Source organism: Carettochelys insculpta, chromosome 4 (genome assembly GCF_033958435.1).
Source record: "Carettochelys insculpta isolate YL-2023 chromosome 4, ASM3395843v1, whole genome shotgun sequence".
NCBI classification, from domain to species: Eukaryota; Metazoa; Chordata; order Testudines; family Carettochelyidae; genus Carettochelys; species Carettochelys insculpta.
The window spans coordinates 67,641,428-67,668,774 of record NC_134140.1 but is presented as its reverse complement, the minus strand read 5'-3'; the positions used below and the strand labels follow the sequence as shown (position 1 = coordinate 67,668,774).

General features: G+C 43.0%; 1 protein-coding gene across 1 annotated transcript in view; it reads left to right on the top strand.

Moving 5' to 3' along the window:
* Positions 1-27,347, top strand: part of GALNTL6 (polypeptide N-acetylgalactosaminyltransferase like 6) — a 910,287-nt gene that overhangs the window by 764,991 nt on the left and 117,949 nt on the right. Inside the window, exon 6 of the mRNA XM_074991866.1 lies at positions 3,890-4,073. Coding sequence (XP_074847967.1) covers positions 3,890-4,073 — 184 coding nt within the window. The remainder of the gene's footprint in view (positions 1-3,889; positions 4,074-27,347) is intronic.

Genomic DNA, 27,347 nt, shown 5'->3' with positions numbered 1-27,347 from the left:
GGAATTAACTATCTCAGGATCCCATCTTAACTCCCTATAACGCACATGAAAAATTTTGAGTGGTTTCAATGGGAGCAGCATCTGTCTCTCTGTTGCTAGTGGTTCTAAATGCCTGTTTGTAAGATTTTAGTGGAAGCTACACCTCATAGTTCTCTGCACACATCCTGCACTTTTCAATGACACTAGAGAAAACTCCAATGAAGCATTTGGCACTTAGAGCTCTCGTGCTGCATCCACAGGGCAAGCTGGGCTGTCCTGTTTATGTCTGATTGGATCTGTAAAGCATGTTGAAAAGTCCACACAGTGAGACAATCTCAACTGTGTTCTAGTGTAAAGGTGTTCTGAGTTTATCAGCCTGCCCCATGGGTGGTGGGTGAACTACCTCCCTGGCCCCACCCCTTCAGTCCCAGGGCCTGCCCCACCACACCAGAGCCCTGAACACCACCTGAAACAGGTGGACCCCAGAGACAGGCCACCCACCCACTCCATGAACCCATGCGCCAAGAAACGAGAAGGGCTGATTCGGACCAAACTGCTAGGAGCTTTGATGGCTAAAGGAGAAGTCTTGATGTTCCTGGGCTCCCACTGTGAAGCCAATGTGACTTCACCAGCACCAGGGCACACCAGCTGAGAGGCCTGCCTCAGCCACCTTAGGCCCATGACTGGACACACTGACTGCTTGAAGTACTAAGCCAGCCCCAGCCACCCTGGGCAAAGTCACTGCAACCCTATCCAAGTTCCAGGCCATCCCTCACCCCACGAGCACCTGGCTGAGCCACCTTACTACCCCCTATCGTTCACTGACTTGCCACATCCCTCCTCACATGTATACCCATAAGGATGAGGTATGTGCGAGGTGAAGTGGAGACTTTTTCATGTGCCTGGCAGACAGACATCAGTAGGCGGGCAGGGCCTTGAGTAGGGGTGAGGCCACTGTGGCCCAGAAGTCCAGCGGCAAGTTGTTAGCAGCTGCACCAGGGAAGACTTAGCCTAGGGCTGAGAAAAGAATAATTAGTTAGGGGTTTTGACGTGAGAGTGTCAAATTTTAAATCCAATTGCATACGAACCCATGTACAGAAACTTAATACAAAATAAGAATGGTTTCATTTGGATTACTTAAGTTGGTTCTAAGTGATTTGCACTAATCAGAAATGAGACACTCATACACTGAAATGCTGCGGTTTAACCAGATCAGTTCAAAGTCACACCTTTAGTTAATGCAGAGTAGATGTAGCTATGTGGACCCCAGGACATTAATGGGACAAAGTGGTTGAGGTAATATCTTCTATTGGATCAACTTCAGTTGATGAAAGGAACAAGCCTTCAAGTTATACAAAGCTCTTTCTCACCTGAGGAAGTGATTACTGTGGCTCAAAAGTTTGTTTCTCACCAGCAGAAGCTGGTCCAATAGAAGTTAGTTCACTTGGTGTGACTTGAAGGCTTGTTTCTCTCATCAGCTGAAGTTGATCCAATAACCTTCCTTTAAAGCAGAACAGTATTCTCTTATAGTCTGGGCCTTCTGTCTCACCACTGCAGACATATAGCAACCATGAAATTGGTACATTGACTTTTTGGTTTGTTTTTGTTTGCAAAATTTAAGAATGATTGCGTTCTGTTGAAATTTTCCAAAAGAAATGGCTTCTGAGCAAAAACTGAACATAGAAATTTTCAAAACAAAAGAAATTTGAGAGAAAGGGAGATGTAATGAAATTTAAGCTCAATTCAGCAGTCACAACAGTTCATGTGTGTGAGAGAGAGAGCAGTTACTCGGCCCGCTTGCTGAAGGCTGATGAATTTGGATGGTAGATCTGTACTTCCTCACATGTATGCACACAATAACCTAGTTCAATCAAGAGCATGACTGCCATGTACCGTGAAAGAGCCCTGTAAATGGGCTGCCTGCATCCTAAGCAGGCCCCTTGTGGTATGAGGTCACTCTGCAGCAGTCCTGCCTCAGTTTCCCCAGTTGTATTCAGCTTGAGGCCCCTGAAACTGTAAGACCTTTTTTGTTTGTTTGTTTTTAATGTTGCCATACTCTTCCTTGGAGCTGAATTAATTAACGCAACAAAAACAAGAGTCCTCAAATCTTCAGCAGCTCTCTCTCTCGATCACTCCATCTCCTCTTTTTTTCTGGAGGAATCAGGGTTTCCTGCTGGAGCCTATTAGTCTCAGTAATTTTTCTTTCCCTGTCGTTCCTGTCTTCACAATCCTACTCCATGTCCTCTTCTTCTTTATAGGAGAATCAGCTCCTCCTTATCCACCCACTTCTACTAAGGGTATGTCTTCGCTACCCACAAGATTGACCGGCCAAGGTCGATCTTCCATGGTTCAATTTCATATGCCTGGTGGAGACACAAAGAATCGAACTATCAGGGCTCAGCAGTTGACCCCGTACTCCTTGATCTCTCAAGGAGTAAGGGAGGTTGAAGGGAGAGTTTCTCCTGTCAACTTCCCTGCATGAGAATGACCAGGCAAGTTGATTGTAGATAAGTCAGTTCCAGCTACGCAATTGCCATAGGTGGACTTGCATATCTACAATCGACTTTAAGGTCTAGTACAGAACAGGCCTAATTAAACTTTGCACCTCCTCCCAGGTGTAGTAGGCAGGGCTATTTATGTGGGGCACTTCACCCCACTACAATGTTCTTGAAAGAGGAATGGGTTCCACAGATCAGTGAACACTTGACAGGATTGCAGGTCTGAAGGAAGATGGTGGCATGAGCATCACTCTGACCCACTTCTCTCCGTGCCTATCTATGCCTTTTTCTGACTCACAGGGTTCCAACCCTGCCATCTGCTCACAGGGAGAGGCTTCTGCAGGATCCTGGTAGATACAGGCCCATGCTAGGCTGCCACTTCTCTATCTTTAGCCTAGTGCCCCCAAACCCTTTAGCTTCCCTCCATCTGTGAGACTCAGGCCAAAATATGGTAATCACATGTCGATTGTTGCCAGGACTGCCCTTGAAAAGAGATGGTATTGAAAATGAGGCTGTAGTGGCAGTTAAGTATAACATTACCTGGCACACTAGTCAATGTTGTTACTTTTCGTAATTATATCCTAGAAAAAGGAAACCTCATTACAGCTTTCCAGAGGAGGCCTTTGGATTTTTGTGAGCAAATTAATATGGCTTTTACTGTATCTCACTGGTGGAGGCTTAAGTCTGAAAAGATTATGAAACTTCTGGACATAACCATCTCTGGACATGACTGATCCTCTCAGAGCTGCTCTTTTTCCAAACTGCAAGTGAGGAAAGGTGGGAAGTTGAGTCTCACACTAACAATATCTCAAAAGAAAGGGAGAGAAAAAAGAATGAACTGGAGATGTCTTCATTCCTCACACAAATATGGGATACTTTTTTCCACACTATTTTTTCTGGCTTTGGAGTTCACCTTTAATATTCAGCATTGGCATTAGCACCTGGGAGACAATAAAATGCCACAATGACAGATGTAGAGTTACTGCAAAGGCTGGTATTCATACACAGCAACAAAAATAAATGGGCTAGCATTTCCTCCTCAAGTTACAGGCTTCACACTAGACGTGTAATGTTTTTATATTTTACTTGCTAGCCAGTTCTGTTGGTGACAGATTGGGGACAGCCCAAAGTAGCAAAGTGACAGAGATATGGATGAAGGGACTTCTGGGGGTCTCACTGGGATGTGACTCACTTTAAAGAATTATAATTGGTTCTAATCACTGACCAACTGCACTAAGTCCCCTTTAGACGAAGAGCTGATGCAGATTTGATAAGTGAAATGATTTGGGGGCCATAGGGAACTCAGCAAGCAATCTTCAACCATCAAAAAACCTGAGGGATTTGCTTTGCAGTAATATGATAGATGGCTGGACTAGACATGCCATTTCCTATTTTCTGCTTTCATCTTTCAGACCAGATTGCACTAAACCACAAAACCATTGTGTGTCCCATGATCGATGTCATTGACCACAATCACTTTGGCTATGAGGCGCAGGCGGGGGATGCCATGCGAGGAGCCTTCGACTGGGAAATGTACTACAAAAGAATACCGATTCCTCCAGAGCTCCAGAGGGCTGATCTCAGTGACCCCTTTGAGTAAGTAGCAGTAAAGGGAAAAGTCGGAACAAGAGAGAGCGTATAAGTTAGCTGGAATGATGGAAACACCAAGCCCAGGACTTCAAAAACCAATTAGCCCTAATTAAAGGTAATAAAAGCAAACAGCCACCTCTGCCAGGATAATGAGAAAAGGTTAATATAACAAGTTATGAAATAGCAGAGATTGTTTTTTGATGCACCAAACTTCCTCGGCTCTGACATGTGTTGGCAGGATGGGGAGCAGGGATTGATCGGGAGGGCGGAAAGGGAGGTGGACTCCGTGTGTGTGTGTGTGTGTGTGTGTGTGTGTGTGTGTGTGTGAGAGAGAGACCAAGGCAGAAACACATACGAGTAGTGTTTCTGTAAGACTTGGGAGAGGACAAAAAACATGACTATAGTTATTCTCTGTTCATTCCTCAGTGTATTTTGTATTTTGAGCACACTTTAGTTTGAGTCAACAGCCACACCAATAGTGGAGTCTATATTCTGCTAGCAAAGGCTCTGTTTATAATGGATGGCACTGCTACTGTCTGTGTATGGCTATAGTTTAAACGGTCCTATCAAACAGAAGACTATCAAGCTGATTCGTAAATAATCTCTAAGGAGATGGTTTCAGACCCAGATATTGTATGGAAAAAATAATTCATAGTAATGATCTACTGCTCTACACAAAAATGGACCTATTTTTATTTTATTTTATTCTATTTTTGTCTTGTAAGGGCAACATGGGATTTATCCTCCTCAGCAGAGAGAGGAGAGAGGAACCTGGCTCAGTTCGTTAAACTTTTGGAATCACTCATGCAGCTCACAACCCAGCAGAGCTGGCAGCGAAATTTGCTCTGATGCTCTCATTGTCCATTACTGAAACTTGACGTTTTATCTAAAGACTCCATTCAGATTTTCACAGTGTAAAAGCATCAAAAAACCCTTTCTCTGGTCTCAAAGCCTGGCGCTCTCTGAAAACAAAATGTGTCTGATTGGTGCAGCATGCAGCACTGTTCCCATGGATTTAACAGGTTCACTCCTTTGGTGAAGGTAGGGGAAGAAGGTGATTCCTTGGGTTTATCATCCCCACAAAATTTACTTGTATTATAGCTAGATTGCTCCTGATATCTTGACTCTGTCTGCACACCCAGTCCTCTCACTCATGTGCTGTGGTGTCAGACTGAGCACAATTCATTAGGTACTAACATGACCACTCCATAATGTGGAGGCAGGCTAATACTGCAACACAATGTTCAGACAAAGCTACAAATATTCCAGACCCTTTTCACAGTTCCTCCTATGCCCCTTGGCCAGTCATTTTTTTACTTGCCATCTACCTATCCCCTACTTCCAGACTAGAAGCCCCCTAACACTTTGAACAGTCCAGTTCAGTTTTCACACCCCACGTTTTCACATGGTTTTCATTGCCAACAATTGCCATCCCCCAGCTCGGGTTCAGAATTATTTGTTGTCCTGATGTTTTGCAGTATTTCCCTCCCAGAGGAGAGAAAACGAATTGAAAGGGAGACATTGAAGCCTGCACGTTCCATTTGAAACAAAAACAACACGTCTCCAGGCAGCACTAGTTATTATACTAGCAAGTCATAGGCAGGTTTGCACTAGTTTCCTCTAGTCAATACAATGGCAAAAACAAGCACTACAATATGGCATAGCAGATATTACCATCAGAGTAATGGCTCCTAGGTGTCCTTTAAAAAAATCATATTTTTTATTCTACAGGGATGGGTTAAATATCCCATTCAAACAACACGCAGTCTGCTTCTGAAAAGTGAATGTATTTTTTAAAAGTTTATATCCAGAACACTGGTAAAACCTAGTCACCAAAGAAAGACAAGAAACGGTGTGTTCATTTAAGATTAAAGAGAGTGACTGACTGGCTCAGCAGCAGTACGATGGAAAGGGACCTAGGGGTTATGGTGGATGAAAGGCTGGATATGAGTAAACAGTGTGCCCTTGTAGCCAAGAAAGCTAACGGCATACTCAGGTGCATTAGGAGGAGCATTTCGAGCAGATCTAGAGAAGTAGTTATTCCTCTTTATTCGGCACTGGTGAGGCCACATCTGGAATATTGTGTCCAGTTTTGGGCCCCCCAGTGTAAAAAGGATGTGGATTTGCTAGAGCAGGTTCAGCGAAGGGCAACAAAAATGATTAAGGGTCTGGAGCACAAGACCTATGAGGATAGGCTGAGGGATTTGGGCTTGTTTAGTTTACAGAAGAGAAGACTTAGAGGTGATTTAATAGCAGCCTTCAACTTCCTGAAGGGGAGCTCGAAAGAGGAGGATGAGAAACTGTTCTCAGTGGTGTCAGATGGCAGAACAAGGAGTAATGGTCTAAAGTTGAAGAGGGAAAGGTGCAGGTTAGATACTAGGAAAAACTTCTTCACCAGGCAGGTGGTGAAGCATTGGAATGCGTTGCCTAGAGAGGTGGTGGATTTTCCTTCCCTTGAGGTTTTTAAGTCCCAGCTGGACAAGGTCCTGGCTGGGATGACTTAGTAGGGGTTGATCCTGCTTGAAGCAGGGGGCTGGACTAGATGACCTCCTGAGGTCCCTTCCAGCCCTATGATTCTGTGATTCTGAGAGTGTGTTGAGTTAAAACACTTATTTTAATCGCTGACTTTAAAACTATTATCTGTGTATAATGTCTTTAAAGGGGCATCATAAACAAGGACAGTCTGCATTGTATAGGTAGTTTAGTAATGTCAAAAAACCTGTGACAGAGGCACAAGACCAGTAAAATACAGTATCATACATGTATTTCACACAGGTAGCTTCCTTACATGCTGTAATCTAGAGAGCTGTCGGAGCCTTTCCCCACTGCCAGAGCCTTTTACTGTGCTGAGGGAAAAGCTGTGTCTGTGGGGAGACAGAGGAAGACTACCCTGCTCAAAATAGCAGAGTAGACATGGGAGGCACTTCTTGGGTATGTAGGTGGCCCATTTAGGGTACATACCCTACCGTTCAGGTGTATCTTGACTTGCCTAAGCAGTGCCTACCATCTAAACTGCTGTTTATTCCTGTGCTGTGCGTACTCTACATGCTATCAAACTACAGTAAACCCTTGATTTAATGGACTGATGAGGGGGGAAGGGGTGTCCGTTAATGCCAAAAGTCCATTAAATCCAAATCTGCAGGACTGGAGGCACCTTGCGAGATGGGAGGAGCATGTGGCAGCTCCAGCAGTGGTAGTTCTGGCTGCTGATCCAGCCCAGCCACTGCAGCAGCCCCGGCAGCGCCTTCACTCCCAACAGCTCTGGCAGCAGCTGGGGGGGCGCTGGCGGGGGGAGTGGCTGGCAGACAGTGTCTGTTATTTCTGAAGTCCGTTAAATTGAGGGTTTACTGTATAGCCATGATGGGTGGGGGAGAGGTGATTTTTTGGCCGACATAATTATACAGGTAGAAGCCCCAGTGTGGACACAGTTTATATGGATACAAAGTGTCTTGTAATAGTACAGTTTATTCCCTTTCCCAGGTGGAAATAGATAGATAGATAGATATCATCATCATCATCATCCTCATCATCATCATCAATAACCGTGGGCTCAGCGCTTGTTGGTGTCTGATGCCTCTCTCACTATTTCCTTCCATATATATGTGTATGTATCTCAGTGTAAATATTTTTAAACCAATACAACTGTGCCCACACTAGGGCATTAGGATACACTAGTAAAGTTAAAGTGCTCCAGCTTCCTAGTGGAAACAAGATCTTACGCTTTGGGGGCACGTTAATCAGGGCAATGGGAGATTACTAATGAAGAGCTGCAGTGAATACGCAGCACTTCATTAGGCTAATTCTCTCCCACGGCAACTTCGAAGCATCAAACTTCGAAGTGCCGGCATGCATGTAGCTGCGGGCACTTTGAAGTGCCCGCTCTACTTTGAAGTGCTTTTACTCCTGAAAATTTTATTCATGGCAGTAATTCATTAGTAACCTCCCATTACCCTGATTAACATGCCCCCTTCAAAGTTGCGGGAAAGCGTAGACCCAGCCCCATGAAGTTATAGAGCTCTGGGCAAAGTTTGCATGAAGTGTTACTGAGTCAGAATAGTAGCATCTGACACTGACTGCCTTCATTCATCACGGATATAAAGAACTGCTCGAGGTGCAAAGAAGGGTTGAAGCACGCCTGCAGCACTTACACCTCTGATGTGATTTGAGTTCTCTTGGCTGCAACTGGAGTCTTGCTATTAACTTCCTAGGGCACTGGAGAAGACCTATGGTGGCTATACAAAGGTACTAAACATCGGACCCCCGCACCATCACAAACTGGGGAGCAGAAAATGAGGTAGTTACATGGCTGCCCCCTCTGAGGTACGTAGTAGGAGCCATTCTGAGCTTGGAAAGGGGATTACAGAAGGGGCCAGGGAGTGGGAGACAGGAGGTGGCTCCAGGAAATGGAACATGGATCTGCTAAGCAGAAGCCGTCATGCCAAGGTGATGAGCAGGGGATTGTGCTGATGCGAGCTCTTTTTGCTCTCCATCAGCTTATTGGTCAGGAAAGCTGTAGTTGTTTAATAGCCACTGAAGGAGAGCTGTGGAGCAGCATGGAAGGAGGGTCAGACACAGCACCCTAGTGGGGCAGGGTGAAGAAGAGATCCCCTAGCAGTTGCTTGAGAGGGAACTCTACTGATAAAAAACAGGACCTGTCCTGGAAAGATTTAGAGATTTCTTGGAACAGCACCTCAAAAAAGGGGCAATCCAGGGAAAACCTAGGCAGATGGCAACCTCCGTTTTATTTTAGGTCAATTCTTCCACTCAGTAATACTTTCTTTCCCAGAATAAAATAGACCAAAACATTACAAAAAAACAGCATGGTTTTGCTTCAACTTGCAATTATTTTTTTGTCGTTCAAAGTCAGTACTAGTTTTCTTTATCCAGAAAAAATGCAGCTTCCACTCCACTTGTTTCCACAGGCTTAAATATATCTGATGCTTTTAATACACAGCATATGACAACTAAAGCAAACATTACAAACCTCATGCCTAGACTATCAGAAAGTTAATTGACCTAGACAGTTTTTGAAGCAGTGAAGCTGAACTATTTCCCTTTAGGTATGTATGTACTGACATTAGAGGCAGATTCAACCAACAACATATTATTTTGTAAACAGTAGGGAGTTTGTTTTAGTGTGGCTAAATATTTTGCCATTGGTATTCTAAGAGCTGTACTTTTTGCCAGCAGTTTCCGATCTGGGCAGATTCTTAATGAGCTGAGAATCTGCCAACTTTTTTTTTTAACAAGATCCCAGCAGTTAATGGCTATGTCATTCAAAAATAGTGTTGATACTGGTGGTCCGGTTTTGTTGGTTTTGATTTGGTCTTTCTCCCCTATTGAAGATGCTGGCACAGTGTGTGTCTTCAGTACAGAAGGTCACATTAGCCTAAGATGTGATACACATCCGAAAGCAGACCACTATACAGCACAGCCACTCCATTATTTGAGCAAGAGTACTTGCATTCTGTCTGCACACAAAATATTGCTGCACTGAACACAGGCAGAGAAAATTCTGATTGTCACGACCGGGGGCTCTGACAATGAGAACTTTTGGCAGGTAGGCTGTAACGGTATTGGGCAGCCAGCTGAACTCCACAGCCAGCTGAGCTGGTAACTTTGGAATTAAATTACCCTTTTTTTTTACTGTCACTCAGTCTCGCAGGTGGTTCTCTATGGCACTTGCATCGTCCTCCTGGACGCTGCATTTTTTGTATAAAATGCACTTGACTGGGAAGAGTCTGGCTTCTTTCAGCCATTTGAAACAAAAGTAGGGTATGTCTTGTCCATACGTTCACGTTGTCGTCCAAACAGCTTCCTTCCTAATTACCAGGGAGCTGGGAGCATAGCTATAGTGCATGTGGCTCAGCTTTTGGGGCAGACGCTCGCTCTTACATCCCTTTGTAACTTGCTCCTCGCAAATTGGCTATTGATTGCAACTGGCACAAAGGCTCTGAGTTTTGAAATTTGTAAGTAATCCAGCAGCCCGTTCTCTAAACTATGCTGGGTTTATGGGGCCAGTGCAGGTACTCTGAATGCGCAGCCCACTGAAGGGTATAGCAAAGCTTCCGTGGATTCCACTAAACCAGGATTTAGCTGTAAAAGCTACATTCTTCCAACAAAGCTCCTGTGCACAGCCCACAAAAGCAGTTTAAAGGTCCAATGAAATTTTAAAATCTTGGCTGTAACGTGTGTATATATATATATATGGTGATCCTCAGGGATCATTCTATACTCTGCTTCCCAGCTCTGCTGTGCTGTGATAAATAGGTCTGCTAAATACCACAGTGGTTTGACACACAACTACTGGGAAGAGACGGCTGCTTTATTCCCTGGCATCAGTCATGCAAAATTGATTAGTATTACAAAATGTTTGTACCTCTGGCACAATGCAGGCATTAGTAACCATTGATACCAGTGGTTACAATTACAATTCACTTTTTTTAATCAGATCCAGATAAATTACAATACCAATTCAAAACAACCACTTAGCATTCACTCACTAATAAAGCCAATTAATTAAACCTACAGAGCCATCTAGGAAGAAGGATGGGACGGCTGTTCAGAGCAGGTATTCTTTGTTATATATAGCGTATGTCACCTAGGACAATGGAGCCCCCAGCCATGACTGACAAGGGGAAGGGGGGCAGCCCAGTTGACGCTCTTGGAATACAAATAAATTGTAATAAATAATAAAACATTTCTGAATGTCCTGATGGATGAGAGGATTATTCTGATCCTTAATGGATGTCTGTCAGTAGCTATGATTTCTCAATTGCTGACTTTCATCTGTGAAACGCTGCATGTGTATGCCACTTCCAAAGCTGCTGTTTGCTCCTGGAGGTTTTTACTGGACAGGAAGAATGTGTGCACTTCGTCAACACATAGAAGTGAGAGAGTGGTGCAGTGGTAAGGATTGTGGCTTTGGAGATCTGAGTTTGAGTCCCAGCTCTACCACAGACTTCCTTGGGGAGGTTACTTGGCCTCTCTGTGCCTCAGTTCTCCATCTATAAAATATCAGAGGGATAGCCGTGTTAGTCTGGATCTGTAACAGCAACAAAGGGTCCTGTGGCACCTTATAGACTAACAGAAAAGTTTTGAGCATGAGCTTTCGTGAGCACAGACTCACTTCATCAGATGCTGGTCTTGGAAGTCTGCAGGGCCAGGTATAAATAAGCCAGAGCAAGGGTGGGGATAACAAGGTTAGCTCAGTCAGCAGTGTAAAGGTCCAATGAAATTTTAAAATCTTGGCTGTAACATATATATATAAATATATATATATGCTGATCCTCAGGGATCATTCTATACTCTGCTTCCCAGCTCTGCTGTGCTGTGATAAATAGGTCTGTAGAGGCTCTCTATACCAACATCCCACACAAAGATGGAATAAATGCTGTCCGGAGCAGTATCCCTGATGATGCTACAGCACATCTGATGGCTGAGCTCTGTAACTTTATCCTCACACACAACTATTTCAGATTTGGCGACGACATATACCTTCAAATCAGCAGCACAGCTATGAATACCCTCATGGCCACTCAATATGCAAATATTTTCATGGCTGACCTGGAACAGCACTTCCTTAGCTCTCGTCCACTAACACCCTGTCTCTACTTACGCTACATTGATGATATCTTCATCATCTGGACCCATGGGAAGGAGACTCTGGAGGAATTCCACCGGGACTTCAACAACTTTCACCCCAACATAAACCTCAGCCTGGAACAGTCCACACAGGAGATACACTTCCTGGACACCACGGTGCTAATACACGATGGCCACATCAATACCACCCTGTACCGTAAACCTACTGACCACTACGCCTACCTTCATGCCTCCAGCTTCCATCCCAGACACACCACACGATCCATTGTCTACAGCCAAGCACTAAGATATAACCGCATTTGCTCCAACCCCTCCGACAGAGACAAACACCTACAGGATCTCTACCAAGCATTCTTGAAACTGCAATACCCACCTGAGGAAGTGAAAAAACAGATCAACAGAGCCAGACGTGTGCCATGAAGCCTCTTACTACAGGACAAGCCCAAGAGAGAAACCAACAGAACACCACTAGCCATCACCTACAGTCCTCAGCTACAACCTCTACAGCGCATCATCAGGGATTTACAACCCATCCTGGACAATGATCCCCCACTTTAACAGGCCTTGGGAGGCAGACCAGTCCTTGCACACAGACAACCTGCCAACCTGAAGCAAATCCTAACCAGCAACTATACACCGGACCACAGTCACTCTAACTCAGGGACCCATCCATGCAACAAACCTCGTTGCCAGCTCTGCTCACATATCTACACCAGCAACACCATTACAGGACCTAACCAGATCAGCCACACCATCGTGGGTTCATTCAGCTGCACATCTACCAATATAATTTATGCCATCATGTGCCAGCAATGCCCCTCTGCTATATACATCGGACAAACTGGACAGTCTCTATGTAAAAGAATAAATGCACACAAATCAGATATCAGAAATGGCAATATACAAAAACTCGTAGGAGAGCACTTCAATCTCCCAGGCCACACAGTAGCAGACTTAAAAGTAGCTATCCTACAGCAAAGAAATTTCAGGACCAGACTCCAAAGAGAAATTTCTGAGCTACAATTCATCTGCAAATTCGATGCCCTCAGCTCTGGCTTAAACAAAGTCTGCGAATGGCTGGCTAAATACAGAAGCAGCTTTCCCTCCCTTGGTGTTCACACCTCCAGATCAACTGCTGGTAGTAAGCTTCACCCTTGCTGACTGAGCTAACCTTGTTATCCCCACCCTTGCTCTGGCTTATTTATACCTGGTCCTGCAGATTTCCAAGACCAGCATCTGATGAAGTGAGTCTGTGCTCATGAAAGCTCATGCTCAAAACTTTTCTGTTAGTCTATAAGATGCCACAGGACCCTTCGTTGCTGTTACATCTATAAAATAGGCATATTAAAACTTCCACACCTAATAGAGGATAAAGCTAAAAGCATGAAAGACTGAGACACTCAAATCCTAGTGGGGTATCTCTATAGAAAGATAATTTCAGTTGCATTCGACATCTTGAGAAGAAAAATAAACCAGAGGCTTCCTTGAACTTCTTTTGATGTCTTTAGCCCCTCTGATGGGACTGAGCTTCAGGCTGGATATGACATATGGCCTTGTTGTGGATGGCACAGCTGATGGCATTGCAGATTGACAGTCAACTTCTCCAGGAAGTGCATCTAGAATTACCTTTGCAAGCTATTTAGTGTCTTGTCTGAACTGGACACTTTTCATTTAGAAATAAAGTCATATTTACTTCAAGACCCTTTTCCTGCAGCTCCTAGCTTTTGCTATGTGTAAGTTCTCCTGGAAGCATGTCAGCTCACGGAAACTCCTTACCAGGCCTGTATTTCACATTTGACAAGGGCTTTTTGCAATATTATGGCCATTTTCTGAAGTTTAGGGAGTGCTTTTGGACAATGATTGCTGTATTATGGCATCTTCTGCTTTATACACTGCATCTCCTGTGACTGATCTCTGCCCATAAACCTACTCAAAAAGCCTCTCACACACAGGAACAATTGCCAATATTTCTTTTTCTGTCTGAACATTGTCCTGTTGTGTTTTAGTCCTTGTTTGGGTGTTCTCAGGGTATACTGCAGAAAGACTGCTTCCAAGGCCATATGAGTATATGTAGACTAAGGGCCAAATTTTCTAGTTTAGTTAATCTGTGGTTGGCAGAGGCCCAAAGATGGCCAACAAGATGCTTGATACTTGTGTGTTCGCCTAATCCTGTGGTACTCAAGATCATAAGATGTTTTCCAATGACAAAGGGAAAAACTGGCACAGCCATTACATGCATTGTAAAAGATGTGCTCTCATGGCACACTACTGAGAGTATCCAAATTCAGGACAACCATCTAAGAAAAAGTTGGTCACGGCCAAGACTGATGGTCCTCCACACCAAAAGCATCAAAAAGGAAACTTCTTTTTTGCCACACTGGCTAACAAAAAGACAAAACAGCAGTTCCCTCGGGTACTCAGTTCCTCTGTATTGCCACTAGAAGCACTGCTTATAGGGGTGAGTGGTTATTAAAACCAGACTCATGAAATAAAAGGTTCTTCCAATCCCAAAGGGCCAGCCACACACCCAGGTCAATATATAACTCAGATGTCACCCAATGTCACACTGTTGTCAGTCCTTTAGTATATAAAATCTAAAGATGTATTTAGAAAAAAGAAGAAAGGTGGGGTAGAAATTGTTAAAGGAATCAAATAATACAACAATTGCAAAGTTCTTGGTTCAGGCATGAAGCAGTGATGTAGTATATGGATGGCTTAAGTCACGTCTCTGGTTACTTCCTATTCATTGGGAGGACCTGAATCCTCTTGTTAGAATGCACCCAGTGGTGTAAATCCATAGTCCAAAAGCTTGAGCAGCAGAGAATCTACAGCAGGAAAGAGGTGAAATGGAGGTGTACCCAGGGCCTTTTATATCTTCTCCCAGGTAGAGAGAGCCATTGTTCTTGCTTTGGAAAAGTACAGTAACAAGATAGAGCTTGGAATCACATGGGCAAATCACTTGTCTATGCACAGTTTTGCCTAGTTACAGCAGAAATCATTACCCACATTCCAATTTGAATATTCACAAGAAATTTAATTCAGTGTAGATAGGTGGGTCCTATGGTCCATTGTAAGTTGAGTGTTCCCTGATGACCCATGCAACTTGAATAGTTCCTCCGTGATGTGCTGGATAAATAATTTCTGGGAATTACCCAAGGATCAAACATTTGAAATCAGGTACAGTGCCAATACACAACTTCAAATACAAAAGTTATATGTGCATATAAATACCATAATCATAAGCGGTAAATCATAACATCTTCATAGACATGCCACATTTGGTACAAGATGTGTTGCAAATATATTATAGTGGTTGCAACAGAGATCGCTGTGGTCATATTTTAATCAGATAACATCACGCTTCCATATTCCCACTCCCTGTTAATTTTATCCTACCTCCTATGGAAGTGTTTTTATCTGAGGTATAAAGTTTAACATGTGTGTCTGTCCCTTATTTTCGATGAAAAGCTATAACTCAATAATAACAAAAATAACTTAGCCCAATTAGTGCTCACAAAAATAACTTATTAAAAACAGATGCATGTGATAAACTTTATACGTCAGATTAACACAATGTTAATTACTCATGCCCAAATCTTCTGCTGGTGTGATACTGACTTTTCTAGAATTACATCATCATCAGCAGCAACAGCAATAAACCTGGGCTCAGAGCCCATTGATGTCTGGTGCCTCTCTCACTGTTTCCTTGCAGCTTTCCCTATACAGTGCAGAGTGGCTTAGTTTCTGAAGACTAGCTCCACACCAATCTACTACATCATCTATCCATTCTCTATGAGGTCTGCCTCTCCTATTCGAACCATCCATTATGCTGGATACCAGGGTCTTGATTTTTCATTCGTCGTTCATTCTGCAAATATGTCCAAATAGTTGTAGCTTCCATTTTATAACCTTCTGCAGCAGGTTCTCTTTCGGCTGTATCTTCCTATATAATTCCTCATTGGTGACCTCCTGCATTCATCCTATTGTCAGAATCTTTCTATAACAACTCCTTTCGAACGCCAATATTCTTCTTTTCTAATCTTTCATTAACACCCGTGTCTCACATCCGTACAACATGCTGCTGAATACACACGTTTTCAAGATGCCCAGCTTTGTTCTCAGCAGACAATTTGGGCTCCAAGTCCAGAGGATCTGCATGGTAACATTTCTAGACCAGTTTATATTTATTGGCATACACACACAGAGCGAAATAGGTAAAAACATCAAATGCGATTTTGTGGAAGATTGAAAAGTAACACTATTTTATTTCTTAGAAATCAAAATAATGTACAACTCCCTGGCAGAAACAGACAAATCAGGCTGCTCCGTAAATTAGAAATGTATAGCTGACCCCCATCTAATGCTAGACAGTTATTTGCTGACTGACTGCTGCTAGGCTCGGATCAAATGCTTCCTTAAGAGCCACTTAGCCTTGAAAGTGAACGAGGAAAAAATCCCTGAAGTTTTAAGAGACAGACAATAATTTTGGCACAGTTTTCAGTACACCACCAATAACTGGTCTGAATCCTTCCCAAAACAGTACTGATCACTTTGATCACAGTTATTTGATGGCCTGTCTCAGAGGACTAAATCTATGCAAACATTTTCTTTGGTTTCAGTATGTAGGGGTTGACAGTCTCCAAATACCACTTTCACTTTTGTTTTGCATTTTAACACAAAACTCAAAGGATATCACAGATTAAAGCACTAATTTCCACAGCTGTCAACCGTCTCCCACAAGTAGGGCATTCGTTGACAGTGTACTACAATCCATAGCTCTTTTCATATCTGGCAGTGTGTTTGTAGAACAGGTTACTTAAAATCGTCATAAACACATTTAAATTGGAGAAGTGCATAGAAAAATTCTTGAGGACATTCATTACTTTTAAAAAAAAATCAGTAAGAGAACAGGTTACCAACTGTCTTAATATACACCATTTAAATCTGTTAATATCCTAGGTTTACAACACAGTGTTCACACTCAAGCATAAACCCAGTGTGCAGTATAGACATCCCTTCGCCATGTGTTTTCTTTCCGCAGGGTGACCATCCATCCCATATTAGTCTCATATTTGGGGAGCCAAAAAGGCATCCCTACTTATTTTTTAAATGGGACTAATTGTCTCGTACTTGGGCCCTCCCCATTGATGACCTTTTCCACTGTTGACAGAGGTGCAGCTGTTGGCCCAAGAGCACTAGGTCACTTCTCCAAGCCTTGGGAAGTGGTGGGGAAGCGCGGGCAGTTGCCGCTACCCTGGGAAGCTCTGAGGACTGCCGCTTTCCTGGGAATTCTGGAGAGTGCTGGCGGCTGCCGCTGGAGGGCGCAGAGAGGGCCTGCAGCTGCCGCCTCCTTCCTGGCTACACAGAATTTGCCAGTAGCTGTTCCATTAACTGCAAGGCCTGTGGTCTCCTTTAGTCAATCAGATTGATCTTTCATGTCCTGTCCGTTTCTGAAAATACCCAGACTTGTGGAAACTGTTTGTTCCATACATATGAAGTAAATACGGTATAATCATTCTTTCAAGACATGATTTTGGAGATTAATGTCTTTGCTGTTTTTTCATTGTTTAATTGTTGTAACTGTTACTTCCAATGTTGGTTTTAATTACTAAAGCCACTGAATGAGCTAGCACGCAATCATCACCCCCCCTCTCTCTTGACTTCACAGAGCAGACAGGTTAGCTGATTTTGAAGAGCCACTCAAGATTATTCTGTGCAAATGCAAGTAACAATTTTGTTTTGCTGTGCATACAAACACATAGGCTGCATCTACACTTGCTTTCCTCTTTCAAAAGAGGCAAGCAAACGAGGTGCATATGTACATATCTGACACCTCATTTGCATATTATTCTTTCGAAAGAAGAAAAGCAGTGTAGATGCAGCACTTTCGAAACTAAACCCCATCTTTGAAAGAACCCTTCTTCCCTTTTTTATGGGAAGAAGGATTCTTTGGAAAATGGGGTTTACTTTCAAAAGAGCTGCATCTACACTGTTTTTCTTCTTTTGACAGAATAATATGCAAATGAGATGCCACATATGCAAATATGCATCTCATTTGCATTTTTGATTTCCATCATTTGCATGCCTCTTTTGAAAGAGGAATGCAAGTGTAGATGCAGCCATAGGGACATGCAGTGATTTGGGACTGAAGGGTCCATGAAAAAAATGGTAAGAGAGAACAGAAGGTTCAGAAGATTTTAACAGTGGCTGATGCTATCCTATTTGATCCACTTAGAATATTAAAAGCCATTTAGCATCTTTGTACCCAAGGAAAAGATAAAAGTGAGCTGGAAAGTAGGAAAAAAACACAGTTTTTTGAGGCAGGAGGGAGGGACTTTAGTGATGCTAAATTCCGTAGTGATTATCTCCCAGATGAGAACAGATCACAGTGGTAGAGGTGTCTGAAGTGCATTTGAGTATATTTTACATGACTTTTTCAAAGCAAATTCAGAGGAGTCTTGTCATTAAGAGCTTATCTCCATAGGAAAGTTTTACCAGTTACACCTGTAGAGTTATACCAATGTAGTTTTAATACTATAATCCCCCATAGGGATGCTCTAATTCCAGTATAATGGTGTCCTGTTTTAGTTTTCCTTAAGATGCAGGTTAAGCCAGAAGCTGAACCAGAGTAAGAGCATCCTTATAGGGATTTACTCCCAATTAATTGCTTTGGCTTAAATTCACACCTGAGTTTATACCTTTAGAACTGTTCCATGTAGACAAACCCTGAGTTTGTTAAATAAGGATGAGAACAGTGAGCTGCCACATGTGGCTGTTGAAAGGCTTAATTAATGTTTATAAGGTGAGACGCCCAACTGAAGGTGCTATATAGGCAAAATATTATTGTTACAATAGCTGCTTTCTGATGTTAATCCCAGTATTAATTAATATGTTCATAGATTAATAGGTTTTAATGAACTATTATAATCCTCTTTATGACATTGAGTAACATTTTCAGACTCACCTACATCATTTAGGCTACATCTACACTACAAGATAAATTTGAATTTATTAAAATTGATTTTTAATGCCATTTTTTTAAATTCCATTTTGAGTATCCACCCTTCCCACAGGCTCCCAACAAATTTGACACGTGGCTTCCACGTTGAAATCACCAAACATCAACTATTGCAGCAGTGCATTGTGGGAACCTACCCCACAGTTCCCTCAGCCCCACATTGTGAGCTGGGAGCCAGGTGCAGCAGTGCTGTCTGTTTCCCAGGTCTCTGAAGCTTTGGGGACCCAGGAAACTTGACAGCACAGTAGCCCTGGTCAATTTCCTGGCTCCCCCAAGCCCTGGGATCTGGGAAACTAACAGTGCAGCAGCCCTGGTCAATTTTCCAGCTCCAACAAAGCTGCAGGAGCCAGGAAACTGACAGCACATCAGCCCGGGTTAGTTTCCCAACTGTGGCTAGTAACAGGGGCCTGGGAGCCAGATGCAGTGCATAGCTTTGTGGCATACATATGGGACACTTGCAGAGGCTAATAAATTCAATTTTAAGACGTGGTGTGTCCGCACTGGCGTTTGATCAAACTTCTGAATGAGAGCTTGAAGCTATACCTGTCAGGTAACAGTGATATTGTACTCTCAATATTAGTGCTCCCAAAATCAAGCTCATGGTATTTACAGTGAAGGCAGTCTTGTGGTAATATTGAGCTAACCGCCTTAAATTTGAATTTATGTCCTAGTGTAGACACAGCCTTAGAAATCCAGCTCCCATTTGCAGTCAGTATCAAGCTCCTAAGTGAATTATGCTCATTGGAAAATTTAACTTTTCCCCCAATAGCATAGAGAGGGAAGGGAATGGAACCCAGAGATCAGGAAACTTGTTAGTGGTCCTGACGCAGAGGACAGGGGGATCCCTGTATCCTTCGTCACTGGGATTCCTTTGTTAATCACAATTAAGAAATCTGACAGTGTAAGGGTCAGCTTTTTTTAAAAATACTTTTCTTTCCCCTATTTAACTGGGCACTATTTGAAGTTTATAAATATTTTTCTGAATATGAAAGTTTCCTTAAAAATGCCCAGGTACAGCTGGGATACTTGACTAAGGTATAAAAAAGGCTGTGCTAGGTAAGACGATTGATGGGTTTCAATTGTGGATAAATTCCCTCTTTTTATTATTATAATTATTACTATTATTATTAATAATAATAATAATTTCATTTTATTAGATAATTAACCATGAGATTAGATTTTTTTAACAATAAATAACATGTACAAATGTTGGAGTATGACAAAGGCCACCAAAAAGCTACTTCCTGGAGAAATTGCTGGACTTATATCTCCATCTACTGGTGAAAGGAATAATGTCTCTATTGAAACCCTACTTAAAAAAAATTCAAGGACAGTGCAAAAAAAAAAGTTTCAGTGCATCATGTCTAGATATATGGGACGTTACACAGACAGTTTCATCCATCCCTCCTATTAAGCCTTAAACTGACTAGTTGTGTTTTAATAAAAACTCTAATACAGAAAAGTAGATGTTTTAACTTAGAATCAGACTGGAAGTACTGTCAGCAGGAACGCACTGACATATCAGAGAACCAGATTTAGAGTAGGTCTTCAAAGGCTTCTTTCTATAATGGCCAATGTAGCTTAGCAATGTCACAAAGGTGACATAATTAAGATAATTAATCATGTCATGTGGGGGGGGACTGGCCTCGATAACCTCTCAAGATCCCTGCCTGTCCTATACATCTGTGATAATTAGGTTCCAGGAGAATGATGAAAACCATCTGCTCTAACAAAATGTCCAGCAAAATAATCCATGCAATGGTATCGACATTGGTTTCCAATAAAGGCAGAAGGAAGGAGGACCAGATATCCTGATTATTTGTTAGTAATTAAATGCATTACATATCACGATAGTGCTGTGTGTGTCAGATGTTAGCGTGATAGTGGGCTATACTTACTGAAATATAAATGCAGTATATGTGCAGTGTGAATCAAAATATTCAGCACCATGCCTTTGAAGTGTTGTTTTAGAAGCTTAAAAATAACATTTCTTCTGCTGTGATTGTGTCCATATCCATTCAGCAAACAATGATTTTTTTCTTCTGTTTCTAATGAAGCTTGAAATTAACAAGGCTTTTTGTTTGGTTCCTTGTTTTCAACACAAATGATAGTATTAGCACAGCTGTAGAAATAGCATTGATCTAGCTGCTGGGCAGGAGTACAAACTTTTTTAAAGGAGGTCCCATACAACCAAATGTTTTCTGAACTACTTGAAGGTTTCTGAAGTATCTAACCATTAATTTTAATGACTTCCAGGACTCCATTTAGAAAGATATTTAGAATTCAGAGCATATCTTCCATCCAAATTTTAAGAAAGAGTAAACTTTGACCCTAATCTAGGTGATTATTGCCACTTAACCTCATAACTTTAGGGTCAGAAAGGACCGCCATGATTGTCCTACTCTGACCTCCTGCACATTGCAGGCTACAGAATTTCACTATTCATGAAACAGACTTCTAACCTCTGGCTGAATTACTGAAGTCCTCAGATCATGTTTCAAAGACTACCGCTGTGTCCAGATTAGCCCTGAACTTCGAAGCAGGTATAGTAATTAGGGTGTCGGAAGATTGCTAATGAAGTGCTGTGCTGTATATGCAGTACTTCATTAGTCAAAATCTCCCCCATGGCAACGTCAAAGTGCCGGCTTACGTGTACCCACGGATCAGCTGCAGGTACTTTGAAGTGCCTGCGCTACATCGAAGTCCCTTTACTCCTCAAAATTTAGAGGAGTAAAGGGACTTTGGTGTAGCGCAGCCACTTCGAAGTACCTGTGGCTGACCCGCAGCTACACGCAAGCCAGCACTTCAAAGTTTCACACTTGGAAGTTGCCACAGGGGAGATTTTGACTAATGAAGTACTGCATATACACTACAGCACTTCATTAGCAATCTCCCGTCACCCTAAGTGCCATGCCCCCTTCAAAGTTCAGGGCTAGTCTAGACACAGCCTACATGTTACAGAGAATTTACCATTTATTATGTTGAATAATTAAGATATGTAAGTAAACATGTCCTAAAAATGTTCTTTGTAAATATAAAGTCATCATTTTTAATACAGTAAATTATCTTCAGCTGGAAAAATGTTAGGGAAAATAAAGTTATTGTGATATCGAAGCCATGCTATGAGCTTTTTGTCCTCATTGTAAATTTCATATATGTTTAAGTAAATGAAGTAAATTGTACGTAAAGTTTAGTGATATCTAGAAAGTCGGAGTCTATTTGTATTAATTGGGGAATTCATCTCTTTCAGTCTATTATTTGTATTGTCTCGAACATTGATTTCTTGCACCACACTAATGTGCCAGATAGATGGATTTATACTTCTGACCTAGAGAAAAGGATGAGAGAGAGAGAGAGAGAGAGCTCTTTGGGATGTCTTTTATCTGTTTTTCCAACATGGGTAATTAATTGTATACCTAATTCTTTTAGAGATACTCTAGTTTGGACACAGAAGGGAAGAGTGAATCTAGTTATAAACAACAGTTTGAGCAGTGGCAGCTCATCAGTGTGATGCAGCCGTACTAGGGACTTACCATTTGGCAGAATGGTTGGCCAAAAGAGACCATTGGGGTATTTCATGACAGTTTTCCTTTTTGCACATTTGATTTTTCCATATGCTTAAATTATTGAGTATCACTGCTGCTGCTAAATCAAAGAATCTCATGGGGTGATAATTAGCGGAACAACAGTTAAAGTCAGGAAGAAAGAAATGTCCTGTTTATCTATTATTTTGAGAATACTTGGAACTGTTTAAATGCCAGGAGAGGAAACTGCCAGAGAGGATTAGAAAGCTCCAGTGGTAAAAATCATTGACGTTAATGGTAAAATTCCTCTTGACTTCAGCTGGACAAAGATTTCATCCCAATAGATGTAAGAACAGGGAAGCATAAACTAAACAGTAGCACTGGTGTGTCTTGAATCTCATTCTTGAAGGTACTTCAAAGGCTAAGTTGTTCAGTTATTTTTCCTGCATATCAGTGTTGGTTGGAACTGGCATTGGATATCCTCAGTCTTTGCCTGTGAGGGCTAAATTACGGATTCTACATCCTGGTGCCTGGTTGGTACTTGATACAATTGCTGCAGCCAGTTGAGTAGGAGTGAGGCACATAAGAGACATGATATGAAATATATGCTAACCTATCGATAGCCCCTTAATGTGCTGCATGATCTTCTTCTGTTGTATTTCTTTTTAGTGACAGGTCCCAGAGGTGCGATACCGCGAAGGATGAAAAACAAAGACGAACATAGACAGCAGGGGGCCAACAGTTCTATAGTCTGAAGGCCCTGAGTTTATTTTTCTCACAGCTTTTATAACCAAGTGAGAGCACATTATTATGAGAAAAGCAGTCAGCTACAATATAACTGGCTCAGCACTTCTATCTCTAAAAAAGCCACATCAATCCTCCCAGTCCTTGAACATGGACTCTCAAAAACACCTAATCAAAACAACACAGCTCCCGGCGGCTTGCCTACACAAGAGCAGGTGTTCCATCTAGATGCCAAGAGCCCAGCCGGGCCTGGGAAACATGTAGGAGGGAGAAGGCAAAACTCCTTCATTCTTCAACGCTTTCTTATAACAGTCCATTGCTATAATCACGTTTGTAATTTTTTGGGTGTATTGTTACTCAGCGTTTTAAGAAAGATTGCCTCATTAAAGTTAAGACAGAGATTCTGGCATTGGAAGTTGACCCAGTGTTCTGCTAATTATTGGATGTGCAGTCCCTTTAATACTTGTGAGGCAGTTCTTCTTAGCTAGCAGAACTATTCCAGATTTGCTCCTTAAATTGCCACTGGAAGAGGGGGTGAAGGGGAATTGAGGGAGAAGGAGTGCTCTTTGGGAGTGGTCTAGAGTTTTTAAAGAAGGCACCATTCCACTTTTAGGCTACGTCTACACGTGAAGCCAACATCGAAATAGGCTATTTCGATGAATAACGTCTACACGTCCTCCAGGGCTGGCAACGTCGATGTTCAACTTCGACGTTGCGTGGCACCACATCGAAATAGGCGCTGCAAGGGTACGTCTACACGCCAAAGTAGCACACATCGAAATAAGGGTGCCAGGAACAGCTGCAGACAGGGTCACAGGGTGGACTCAACAGCAAGCCGCTCCCTTAAAGGGCCCCTCCCAGACACAGTTGCACTAAACAACACAAGATACACAGAGCCGACAACTGGTTGCAGACACTGTGCCTGCAGCATGGATCCCCAGCTGCCGCAGCAGCAGCCAGAAGCCCTGGGCTAAGGGCTGCTGCCCACGGTGACCATAGAGCCCCGCAGGGGCTGGAGAGAGAGCATCTCTCAACCCCCCAGCTGATGGCCGCCATGGAGGACCCGGCAATTTCGACGTTGCGGGACGCGGATCGTCTACACGGTCCCTACTTCGATGTTGAACGTCGCAGTAGCGCACTATTCCGATCCCCTCATGAGGTTAGCGACTTTGACGTCTCGCCGCCTAACGTCAAAGTTAACTTCGAAATAGCGCCCGACGCGTGTAGCCGTGATGGGCGCTATTTCGAAGTTAGTGCGGCTACTTCGAAGTAGCGTGCACGTGTAGACACAGCTTTAGTGTGCAGGGCCCAAATTCCATGATGTGAGTGGACTAGAACTCCTTTCTTCCTTCAGTAGCGAAGGACAAAGCTGATGAGTAGTTTTTAGTTGGTGTCTTTCTGACATCCAGGTGAAATAAGTTTTCTGGGAGATACAGTACGCTCATCCCTTGCTATACGAGCACAGTTGGTTCCCAACTTTCTGCTCCTAGGTGAAAACTCGTAAGAGGGACATTAAATTTCCATTAAAATACATGTAAAAGTCTCTGATTGGTTCCAAGTGCTTGGAGTGGCAGCAGGTGGTGCTGCTTTTGAAAGGTAAGTGAACCTGGGGTTGGGGGGAGTTAAAGGCTGGGGGCAGTTTGGGGCCATGAGCGGGAGGGAGGGTTAAAACCTGAAGGAAGCTCTGGTGAAGGAGGTGGTGGCTTGTTCCTTCGGGCTGCAGCAGAGGTACCTAGGCTGGGGGGTGCATGAGGCCAGGGGGGTTTGAACGGGATGGGGTGGGTGTTGAGAGTGGACTGCGGGGGTTGCGCAGGGAGCAGTGGGCTGGGGGAATGTTGGGACTGGGCGGGCCAGGGGGGTGCGCGGGGAGCTGCCACAGGGGCAGTGTTGGGAGTAGGCCAGGCAGGACTGTGGATATCCCCGCCCCCCTAGCCAGGGACCCCGCAGCCAGCTAAGCTCCAGCCATGGGGCTGCAGATCTCCCTGTGCCCTGGCCAGGGACCCCACCGCTGAAGCTGAGCCAGCCATGGGACTGCTGGTGCCACGCTCCCCAGCCAGGGCCCGGGGGCTGGCTCATATAAGCAGGGGAAGTTCACTTGCATAGTGAACAAGGGTAAGTATATGTGTCCCTCGTTTTAGCGAGCACTCATAAGTAAAGTACTAGTTAAATGAGGGATGAGCGTACTACCTGGTGGTCATATTTTTTGCAAGACATTTTGGAAGGTCAAGAAATGTATAAAAACTTTTCCTCCGCCAGAACTAAGAGAAACCTGGAAGGAAGCCAAGCTGATGGTCGCTCCTAAAGCTACAGCACGTAAGTCTTCTTTGCTTGCTTATTCGGCGTCCTCTTTTATTTTTGCAACAGTTTTGTGGAAGATAGCTCTGATGAACATCTAAGCCAAACTCTGAGGCTGTGTCTACACTAGCAAGTTCTTTTGAAAATCCACCCCTTTTTTGAAAGAATACGTGGAGTGTCTACACACAAAATGCGCTCTTTCGATTGGAAATTGAAGGAATATGGCTCTTCTTCTGGAAGCCCTCTTCCGCTCCCAGATCAGGAAGAGTGCCTTCTTTCAAAAGCTTATTTCGAAAAAAGCATGCGTAGATGCTCCGCGGGCCCTTTTCTTGAAAGAGCAGTCCTGGTGCCAGATTTTTTGATCCCTGGCCCATTCTTTCAAAAGAGTGAGAACTGTGTGGACGCTCTCTGTTGAAAGAGCGGATTGATCTTTTGATCTGGTTTTTTTGTGTGTGGATGTGCTCTTTCAAAAGAACCTTTTTTCTGACAAGATCTTTTCTTTTGAAAGATTACTGTAGTGTAGATGTAGCCTGACAGTGCATGCTGCATTTTTAACTCTAGATTCAAATAAATCTCTTAACAAGGTTTTATTATTATTATTATTATTATTACTATTATTATTATTAATGAGCATTTTTATTTGACTTCTAAGGAACTTTTGAGGGTATTCTTATTTCAGTTTTTCCTTACTTTGCCTACCTTAGTGAATGTATTATTCCTCTGGAGGCAGGGAAGTATTATTTTTGTAGTTGGAGCATTAAACTGAGTTACAGAGTAAGTAACTTGCCCAGAGTGACGCAGGAAGTGTGTGGCAGAGCTCGTAACTGAGTCCATAAGTCTAGTCCAGTGCTACAAGCACAAAAGCCTCCTCGCTTCCTAGACAGTGTAGCTTCTTGTGTATCAACCCAACATCACCTCTGAAGGCTGCAGGAAGACAATGTCTGCCTTCAGATAAGGAGTTGCTTGTACTACAGCCATTGGTGTGATTAACTGGTAATCCTATTTCTACAAGCAACAACCCTTCAGCTCTTAGCTGCCATTAGTGTTTGAAGTAGGCATGCCAGCAGTGTTCTCTGTAACCTGAGCACTTGGGCAGCCGCCCAAGATAGATTCAAGTACTGCACTGCTGATTAGCCAGCATGTGTTTCTTTGGGTGGTGCACATTCATACATGCTTGATGCATACAACAAAATTTATCCTGCCCATAGATGGAAAAAAATTGAGGGAAAACACATGCCCCCACGGTATTTCTTATGAAGCATCTGGGATCATACTTTACAACGGCTAATATATTTGTGTGCTAAATTCTAATGCAAGTGAATACACATGACTGAGGTCCACTTCCACTCCCACTTAAAACCCAGCCTGCCAGGTCTCCTTGGGCTTGTCTACACTTGCCCCCAACTTCAAAGGGGGCATGTTAATCAGGGCAACAGGAGATTACTAATAAAGTGCTGCAGTGAATACGCAGCACTTCACTAGGTGAAATCTCCCCCGCGGCAACTTCAACGTGCCAGCATGCATGAAGCTGCAGGCACTTCGAAGTGCCTGCATTACTTCAAAGTGCCTTTACTCCTCCAGAGTAAAGTAGAGTTAGGCAAAGAACTTCAAAAAAATTAAAACAAAGTAGACTGAAAATAGACTAAAGGGAAAACACTCCAGCCTCCTCTTTTGTGTTCATTTTTAGGATGTCCAAAGAGTTGAATTTTATTGCCCAAATATTTATGGAAATCGTATTTGAAATGTGCTTGCGTGGACATTCTCAGAAAGCAAATTTAAAATGTATGTGGGTCAGTCTTCACTCTGGAATGCATGCATGCTCATCCAGAGAACAGAATGTGTCCTACTGTCTGACCACCTGATACCATCTGACTATCATTTTGCGCGTGCATTATTAGGTCACAGGGACAAACTTTTAAATAATAACTGAACAATTTGAATTAACAAAGACAATCAGATATACACTCATCCCTCGCTATACGATCACAATTGGTTCCCAAATTTCTGCTTGTAGGCAAAAACTCATAAGAGCAACCCTAAAGTCCCATTAAAATACATGTAAAAGTCTCCAATTCGTTCCAAGTGCTTGTAAAT